Raw genomic sequence first — 9,524 nt, forward strand, 5'->3', positions numbered from 1 at the left:
TATGAATGTAATTGTGAATGTGAATATGTGAAATCTGTGTACATGTATATGAAATCTGCGATTTTTTCTGTAAATGTCAGAAATTTATAAAAACAGGAATTTTTTGCATTTGCTGAAATTCGTTATGTCCGACGGCCTAACTTAAGCCGTCGAACATAAGGTTTTGTGGGTCCCGCCTGCGGCCCTTAAAACGGTTGCCTAGGATAATCTCCGACGGCCACGTCAGGCCATCGGAGATAGCTTATGTCTAACGGCCGCCGTCGAAAATAGTGTTATTTCTGACCTATTACGTCTGAGGTATAAGTACCGTCGGAGATAAGACTTTGGCCGTCGGAAATTCTCTATTTTACCATTGTGACAGGTATAGTTTTGGTTGTATTTCGGTTTAGAATCTGAAAACCGGTATAGCCGCAGCTCGTGCAAGGAAGTCACCTCAACTTTCAGGCTGAGTGGAATATGCATCTATAAGAACTGTACGCATCTATTGCAGTCGCAGGGTAAATTCGTGCTCAAATACATATTGCTCAAGGTACAATGTTCTCTCGTTTCTTGAAAAAAAAAAGGGAAACAGAAGGACAGATGAACAGCACGTTTGAAAGCCTGAAATGTGCAATTGGTTGGGCACACGCATGTTCTGAAATCCATCTTCTAGCTCTAGCCTCTCATCAGGTGCAGCAGTCTCGTGGATCCACGGTGATATCAAACAATGAACAGCAGGCTGGGTAGTAATATGTACGTACGCTCCGGGTACAGCATTCAATCTTTATGAAGAGACTAAATTACCATCACTAGCCCACACATAGCATGCTTATATAAATTCTGACCCTAGGGTGTGGGCACATGCACACTTGCTAACATGAGATGGCACTAGTGCCGAGCTATGTATCGTGTTGGTGAAAGCCGCACTCGGTTCAGTTGAGGTGGTTCCTGTCCTCAAGGGTGTACTTCACGTCAGGCAGCGCCTGCACAACGTCAGGATGCTCTGGCCAGGCCAACAAACAAGAGCACACGGGGGAATCGCCATGAGTTTGCACAGGAAATCAGGCAAGCATCGCAAAAAAGTAAATTAACAAGAGCACGGGAGAATTAATCGGTGAATTATGGAGCTCACTCTGCAACGCGGCGACCTGCGCCGGCGTGAGCTTGGCGGCGAACCCGCTAGCGGCGGCCTTGTAGCTGTAGATCAGCGCCCGCTTGGCTTTCTCCTCGCTGGCAATTCGATGGCAACGGCAGAGAAATCAAATCCTCCGTTCAACGGACAACGTACAAGGCACAACGACCGACCAAATTAAAGAAATGCTTAAATTAGCTGATGTGCTGCTGGTGGTGCCATGCGTACCTGCCGAGCGCGGTGGCGAGGATGCGCATGTGGTACGCCTCGGAGTCGACGCCCTGGGCAGGAGCCTTCACCATCACCACGTACACGCTCGCGGTCGTGGCCGCTTGCTGGCCGCGGCCATCCTCGCTCTCCCTGCCGGCGGCATTGGCCAGGGACACCGCGGCGGAGGAGAGTAGTAGTAGTGGCAGGAACGTGGTCAGGGCGGCGCAAAGGCGCGTCGTCGTCATGGCACGCCGATGAAGGGGGGGATGGCGCGAAGAGGGGGGTGGTGGGGGTGGCGCGTATGCCGTGGAAGAATGCGATGGTTTGTCGGTGTATATATGGCGGGAAGGGAGCGACGGAGCCGGTGGTCGCCTATAAAACAGCGGCAGCGGCGCCTTCTTCGGGTGCCTACTATTTACGTCCAAAATGGAGCCACGAATGCGTTAGAATTTTTTTTCTTGTAATAAAGGAAGATGGGAATTTGCTAAAGTTTTAATAATTTATATCGATCTTCTCTCACACCCTTCCAGCTATAATAATATACACACATGCTGTGTCATAGTATATATATGGCCGTGAGAGCTCATATATGTGTCTCAACATGCATACGGGTAGCTTGTCTTCCACTATTTTTAACTCATGTCATGTATACATTATAGTTACTAGTAAATTGGGATGCGCGTAGAAAACATTTTTTAGTAATATGCCTGTTCGGAATATTATAGTTTTAAACCTTATTTAATTCCTTGTCAAGCGAAGCTAGAGAGAATTTGAAGCAGCTTAGGATTTAATCGTGGGCAGTGATGGATCCAAAATTTAGTAAAGCCTTGGACTGATTTTAATATGATAACAAAATATAGTGCGCAAAAGTTCAATTACAAAACAAAGTGCGGTGATATTTTGGTTTACCTTATATCTCTACTACTCCTTATGTCTTTAGTGTAGGCGTCCACACTTTTTTGTTCTGCCATGGCGCGCTCTGCCTCCCTCCCCGCGCCCGCGGTCCCGCAGTCCCCTCCGCACCGCGCCTGCCCCGACTCGCGATGCGCAAGCCCGCCGCCGCCACGCTATCCTCGCAAACGCTGACCCTGCGCCGTCTAGCCCGCCTGCTCGCGCTCCACAGTCATCACCAGCCACCCCGCGCCCCTCCCGAGCTCTGTCGCGTCATCCCCTCATTTCCCCCATAACCCCGTCGATCCGTACGCGAGCAGGAGGACAACGGCCCTGAGCCCGTCCTCATTTGCCTGGAACCCTAGCCGTCGCAGGCACCAGGTTGTCATCCTCCCCACCGCACCACCACCACGGCCACCGCAGCGACTATGACGAGGGCGACCATCGAGGCCTGTCCGCCGCCACCTGACCAGTATGGTCGCGCGCCTGTCGACCCTGATCCGTATGCCCAACTTTCGTGACACCGATGCGACACCCGAGGAGGGCGCCTCGCGGGGGACTCGGACCTCCACCTCTTCGTCGTCTTCCCTGGACAACATCTCCCCTGGACAACACCTCTTCGTCGTCTTCCCTGGACAACTACCACTCTGCGTCGCTCTCCCCAAGGTGGAGCCCCACGCCCACCTCAACGGCTCCGTCCGCAACTGCACCCTCCTGTCAGTGCTCCACTCCGCACTGCACCACCTCCACCCCATCTCCCATGGCCTCCCGGTTCTTGATTTCTTTCCCCTTTAGTATGGTAGCTTAGCTCCTCCGAGCAGATCAATCGATGACTTTACCGATAGGGTGTATCCCTGGACAACATCTGTTCCGTGCTAGTTATGATTCTGTGACAAAAGTTTGCTAGAAAATTGGTGGCTCCAATCTGATCCCCGGACAACTCTTGTTTACCAGTAAGTAAATCTGGTGTGCTTGCAAACAGGGAGATTGCAGGAGTTCTAGCTTTTTTAGATGCAGACTGTGGACATGTGGGCTCGTTGCATTGTAGTAGCGTGAGTGTTTCTTTGCCTGTTTTGACAAAAGATATTTTCTGATGGAGCTTTTAGTTCACAAATCACAGATGACTTGACCTCCTCGAAAATGACCTTATTACTTATACGAGATGATTGAAGATAGGAATCAAAATATGCTTGTAGTTCGATGAACCCAATGAATAATCTATTAAACGGCTGGTTAGTTCAACTAAGATATTACATGTTATAGAGATGCTCTTTTCCCTTTTTTTATTTAATTCACAAAATATTCAGATCTATTAGTGAGACAAATGTTAGCTCATGGTTTAGGGTTTTCTTGTTGCAAATAAGTCGTGGCTCATGAGTTAACAGGTTTCTCTCTTTAGTGCTATCTGTGTTAACATGTGTGGTGCACGATGCCTAAATGCTTGCAGTGCTAAAAACGTGATAGTTCTCCTCCTGATGACATATTTGTGGTTTCTAGAATACGTGTAAATTAAATACAAAGGTAGTGATGTGGCGCCTCTGTTGCTGCAATTGCCAAGTGGATGAAACAAATCAGTGTGAGAGTGGTCATGTCAAGGCCACAACCAACAAAATCGACGGAATGTTTATTTCAATGTACTTGTACCATCTGTTCATACGTTCATAACCTGTTGGTAGTTATTAAAAATGTGAAACATCCTTGTGCTGATGTATCCTTTTCTCTAGGGGTAACGAAGGGTTTGCGGGATTCTGCTACTGCAAAAGTCAAGCCACACGATGATGCTCCCCTTTTCTCTAGGGGATGATCTGATAAAAAAAACTATTGACTTGGTTCAAGAGCCTTGGTAAGTGAAGGTATTTATGGTTGGGTGCAGCGAGTGCAAATTGTTGTTGATGCTACAAAAGGACTCGATATTTTCATGGGAAAGTTCATCATTCCATTGTACATATGGATAATAGATCAATAATATCATCTTGTTTGAAGACTTCAAGGCAAAGATAGCAGACTTCAGTCTCGAACCAGACTTAAGATATGTCTGTCCACTTGCACTTGAACTCATGTCAAGCCTTCGCATATCATGCCCTAGAGTAAGAATCCTTTTATTAAAGTAACTATTTGTGTTACTTAACTTTAGTTGTGCTTTCTATTTTTGCATGTATTGTCCTATTAATTTTCGAGTAGGACAGCAAGATGGATGGTGTTTGTTTCTAAACTATCTGATATTTTTTTAAAAAAGTATGCTTTTTATTGCTGAAGTTGAACATAAAGGAACACATTATGATTTGTTTTCCCCTTCGATAGAATTTCTTATGATGTTAGATGCTAGAAGCAAACATTTTGTTTGGTCCATAAAGTACGCAAACATTTAGTATATTGCGATGTGGTATTACCTATATTCAGTGAAAGCCCCATTTATGTTGGGCAATGGCTTTGGCAGTAACCCCTCCAACACCCTAACCCCTCACCAATGTCACCTCTATGACCAAAAGTAGTAGATAAAAAAGATTTGGACACTGGCATAACTGCGATGACATATTCTAAATAAAAACCAGTCTAAATCGAAGGGGAAAACAATTATTTTTCTTGAATTTTCCATTCGACTCTATCACTTTCTAAATCCCACTGGTTATGTAAATGAGCAAGATTTTTATACTTAAAGAAATATTGCTTGTTGTTCTTTAATTTTCAGTATAATTATTTAGTGATTTGTTCCCTACCGGTTCTAATATTGATTCCATTCTTTCTTTCGGAGAAACTATTGGTTGTGTTGTGTGCTTGTGTGTATTTCTCCTACTTCCAATCGCGTTTTCAACAGCCTAGCTAACTGTTGTTTTGGTGGTGTAATAAATCGCAGAGGCTACACCAAAGCTCATTCTTCAGTTCATGGGCCATGGGCGCCAGGGGGCTCACCATATGTCACGTCAAGAGTCATCTCCAGGTTAATTGTTTCACTTCTTCATCTATTGCCTGGCATGCACCTGTAGGCATTGACTGGTTATTTTCCCGTTGGAGCCAACAACCGCGTGCAAATAGACTCAAAAGCTTCTAAATCACTAATTCCCCGTTCGCTTTTTTCGATAAACAGATGTACAGAGCTCTGAGGCTTGGCGCAGGAAGAAGAGGTGAGAGATGAAACACACCCTCGTTTGCTGGCTTCTTCCACTACTAAATTCTTGCTTCCTTTCTTTGCTCCTTGGTCATATTTTTAATTGATTTACATGTCAACGACGTGCAGTATTGTTGAATTATTTATTTAGTATTCAGGGACAAACAAATGTCATGCAATAGTGAACTGACGATTCCAAATATTTTTGTATACCAAGAGGTGACATTGGTGAGAGACTTGGCAAGAATTTAGTAGTGGCCGAACCAATAAAGAGAGAGAAAAGTGAATCTCAATTTGAATGAAATTCCATTGCATTAGTTCACAGATGCATATAGCCGAGCATTAAGCAAACTGATTTTGAGCACAACTGTGAACAACATTACTATTGATGTGTGCTGCTCGGGAGAGATCGATGCACGCCAATGAGCAGCATGGAGTGAGCACTCCTCCACCCATATGCAGAGCCGCACAGAGCCAAATTTTTGGGCTCCAACTCGAATGAGTGATTCTTCAAGTCTAGGCAGTGGGTGCAGTTGTCCATCTACTCCATTGGCCACTCCATACATGTGTTCGTCAACGTCCAGTCCTAAGGTTAGCCTATTAATACCATGATTGATTCTAGGTTGATGTAATACACTACCAAATTCTTTGGACTAAGAAAACTGATAATTTTTAAGTAACATTTGTATAAGAAAACTTCTTATAATAATGATACATGTCCCTTCATTGTGTTTGAGAAAAAACATTTGTCTGTGAAAATGATGCAAAGCAGTATTGCTAAGGAGATACAAAATTCTATTTTTAAGGAAAGAAATAGCATCAATTGTGGTGCATACATGGGTAAGATTGCTACCTCAATGCTACATTAGTTCAACAAAGAGACATGCCTTTCGTCAGACTACTAATATTGATACGTTTCAGGTGGCATGAATGGCTCTACAATTTATGAGGTTGACAGACCTGAAAATACTGGCCTAAATTAGATCCATAAAGATGTCCCACCCCCTCTTTCTCTCTGAGTGTCTTTGGGACAATAAATTGCTTTATTTTACTCATTTTCTTGAACAATATCATATCCTTCTTGATGACATATTTCCTTCAGTTGACGTCTACTTAACCATCTCATAACTGAACAAATACTAATAAAAGCAAAAGATGGAATTGACAACATTCAGAAAGGTATGCAAATCATGCCATCTCTTGGCTTGCACTGAAATTATGAACTCCAGTTTGGGTGCATCCACACGAGTCAAATCTCATGTTGTTCGTGCTGACAGTGTCGTGGGTGGATCTGATTGCCGTGGCTGGTGTTGAGGCACTTACGCTCTGTGGCGGGCATCAAATCCCAGTAAGGCTAGGAAGATTAGGTTCTAGGTGAGAAATCACAATGATTTTTTAATTTTACTCCTTCGGCTTAAAATTAAGGAAGCTATGTGTTTTGTCTCGGTAGTTTCCTGAAGAACACGGGTTCTTTTGCAGCAGTGCTGAGACCAGTGGTAAACTTCCTGAAGAAACAATGGATGCAACTTTCTTAAAGGCATTATTCAGCAAGAAGGGCTTCTCGTGAGCTGTCCTTTTTCTCTCAAATTATATGTACTCCATGCATTTCAGTTCTCAAATTTGGTGTCTTTTATGGAGCTCATCTCGACTGGCTATATCTTAGAAAGGAAGTAGGGAAAGGATTCGGGAGTCCAATTGTTTTGACAACACCTATTTCAAGATGCTGCTTAAGAAGTCTCAGACATCTTTGAGTAAGTGCGTCTTCCTCACTAGTTGCTTTGATGTCTATGCTTACTGGAGCTTACTGTCTAGGCTTGTCGTGTTCCTCTTTGTGAAGAAGTTGGCATGCCATGTTCCTCTCTATGAAGAACAACTTAACTAGAACTATCTGTTTCTCTACAATGTTAATAAATCTTCCCCTGTCCCAGTGTCGAACATAGGAGTTGCACTGAAATTTAAAGAAAACAAAGAATTTTATTTGGGGAAGGTTGAGTGGAAAAATACTTGCATTTTAGATTCATTCTATCTGTATTTTCCCTAGCAATGAGTCCACTTGTTCTTGCACAAAACCTATAACCACTGAGTGAAATGAAGATTATTAGTGAACTAAATTCCTAATAAAGAAATCCTTGGTACTAGAATCACCTTGAGTCAAACTATTTTAAAACTATTTTAAGTATGACCGCTTATATATAAAACAATAATGACTACAATATAAACATGTATTTTATGATAGAACAAAAAACTATGTCCTTTTTCAAATCTTTTCAAAATGTGCTATCCTCAAACAATCTTCCCACAACATTATTAACATGTTAACATCTTTTAAGAATTTTTCAAACAAGTTTCCTAAGGTTTTTGCGACAGATAGATTTTGTGATGGTTATCTTGTCTTTAGTCTTTACAGCCCACTAGCTACCAACAACGTCCTGAAAAGATCACGCGCGAGCGTGAGTAGACATCAGATTTTCCTGGTGCTATATCTCGATTAGTGCACAAAAATAAGGATGTGTCCGCTTTCTTTCTCTATTTTACTATTCTTGTGTGGTTTGTCTTTACTTAATTCTGGTGGTATTATCTGATCTAAATGATATTTTATCCTCTCTCTCTCTCTCTCTAAAGGACAGGTGGGCCATGGCAAACTTGCACTACATCTGAACGATTGGCCTTTTTCTGTAGAAGTCGGGCACACAGTGCTTGCCTCATCGCCAACTCTTCCTTGATGTGCTTAGCTTAGGCAGTTCGTTTGTTTGTGAACAATTAGTCCTGTGGTAGTCAAGGTTTTCTTACCAGAATTTGTGTCCTGTTCTCATTGTGTCACCAGGTTCTCGTGGTGAAGGTGGTATCCTTAGAAATAGTGAAGGTGAACGGTTCATGGAACGATATGCTCCTACTGCAAAAGATCTTGCTTCTCGTGATGTTGTTTCAAGATCAATGACAATGGAAATTAGAGAATGACGTGGTGTAGGTATGTATTTGTGCTAGGTGCCTGTTTTTTTTCTTCCTCTGTTTGGAACTTATCTTTTGATCTGATTACTACAGGGCCATTGAAGGACCACATTTATTTGCATCTGAACCATCTGCCACCTGAGGTTCTCAAAGAAAGGCTCCCTGGTATTTCTGACACTGCTGCTATTTTTGCTGGTGTTGACGTCACCAAGGAGCCCATTCCAGTTTTGCCTACTGTGCACTACAATATGGGTGGTATCCCAACGAACTACCATGGGGAGGTTTGTATTGAGCATGTAGTAAACAAATATGGGTCAAAACCTGCGTATTGTAATGGAAATATATTCTGCTATTCTGCATAACAGGTAGTGGATATCAAGGGTGATAATCCAGATGCTGTTATCCCTGGTCTAATGGCTGCTGGTGAAGCAGCCTGTGCATCTGTCCATGGTGCAAATAGGCTAGGCACAAATTCACTTCTTGACATGTTGTTTTTGGCAGAGCTTGTGCAAACAGGGTAGCAGATATTTCTAAACCAGGTAGGTTCCTTATATTTACTTGGTGGTTTGTTTCCTTTTGCTCTTCCTACGCTTCTAATATCCATGTTGCACTCTGATTCTGTTATAGGTGAGAAGCAGAAACCTCTGGAAAAAGATGCTGGAGAGAAGACCATAGCCTGGTTGGACAAGCTGAGGAATGCGAATGGGTCATTGCCAACTTCCAAGATCCGTCTCAACATGCAACGTGTTATGCAAAATAATGTTGTTGTGTTCCGTACACAAGAAACACTTGAAGAAGGTATTGCTCGTGCTCTTTGTGTAGTTCCTTTTACTACTATTATGAGCACTTGAAGAGCCTTATCTTGCACTGGTTGTTTGATTACGTGCAAGCCTACCTCTGGAACAAACTTTTAGTGTTCTTTTAGAGTTGCTCTTATATAATCTAGAGGTTAAAGAAAGAGGGCCTTATTCATTAGATTCCATTTACATACCCCCGGCCCTCCAGATTTGTTCTGCTAGAGCCTAGAGGTTGTTTGAATCTTGGATCAACGGCACATCCGATTCGTTTCAGCTAGAGGGTGTTTGAGATCTTGGATCAACTACACATCATCTCAATAATGTGATATTTGTAAACTAATTTTCCTCTGAAGTTGTAACCTATCTATGTTTCTTTGTAAATACATTTTATATTTGTTTATAATTGATTGGACCAATACTTATTTCTCACAGATGTAAACGTTTGTATAGAAATGACAAT

General features: G+C 42.8%; 2 protein-coding genes across 2 annotated transcripts; one reads left to right on the forward strand and one right to left on the reverse strand.

Moving 5' to 3' along the window:
- Positions 1 to 463: 463 nt before the first annotated feature.
- Positions 464 to 1,658, reverse strand: LOC118472915 (subtilisin-like protease 3). Its single transcript, XM_035960879.1, has 3 exons — positions 1,340 to 1,658; positions 1,112 to 1,209; positions 464 to 982 (listed from the first exon to the last, which is right to left on the reverse strand). Exons 1-3 carry the CDS (start codon positions 1,564 to 1,566, stop codon positions 912 to 914), a joined length of 396 nt encoding a protein of 131 aa, XP_035816772.1. The 5' UTR covers positions 1,567 to 1,658; the 3' UTR covers positions 464 to 911.
- A 6,784-nt stretch (positions 1,659 to 8,442) lies between these two features.
- LOC118472916 (succinate dehydrogenase [ubiquinone] flavoprotein subunit 1, mitochondrial-like) lies at positions 8,443 to 9,133 on the forward strand. Its single transcript, XM_035960880.1, has 3 exons — positions 8,443 to 8,548; positions 8,769 to 8,806; positions 8,895 to 9,133. Exons 1-3 carry the CDS (start codon positions 8,541 to 8,543, stop codon positions 9,116 to 9,118), a joined length of 270 nt encoding a protein of 89 aa, XP_035816773.1. The 5' UTR covers positions 8,443 to 8,540; the 3' UTR covers positions 9,119 to 9,133.
- The last annotated feature ends 391 nt before the right edge of the window (positions 9,134 to 9,524 follow it).

Source organism: Zea mays, chromosome 7 (assembly GCF_902167145.1).
Source record: "Zea mays cultivar B73 chromosome 7, Zm-B73-REFERENCE-NAM-5.0, whole genome shotgun sequence".
Lineage (NCBI taxonomy): Eukaryota > Viridiplantae > Streptophyta > Magnoliopsida > Poales > Poaceae > Zea > Zea mays.

Excerpts from the sequence above, each read along its gene's own strand:
- LOC118472915 (XM_035960879.1), bottom strand. The coding sequence starts at position 1,566 with ATGACGACGACGCGCCTTTGCGCCGCCCTGACCACGTTCCTGCCACTA. Across the intron at positions 1,210-1,339 it reads CTCGCCACCGCGCTCGGCAG|CGAGGAGAAAGCCAAGCGGG; the intron begins GTACGCATGGCA and ends TCGAATTGCCAG. Across the intron at positions 983-1,111 it reads GCAGGTCGCCGCGTTGCAGA|AGCATCCTGACGTTGTGCAG; the intron begins GTGAGCTCCATA and ends TGGCCTGGCCAG.
- LOC118472916 (XM_035960880.1), top strand. Across the intron at positions 8,807-8,894 it reads AGCAGATATTTCTAAACCAG|GTGAGAAGCAGAAACCTCTG; the intron begins GTAGGTTCCTTA and ends ATTCTGTTATAG.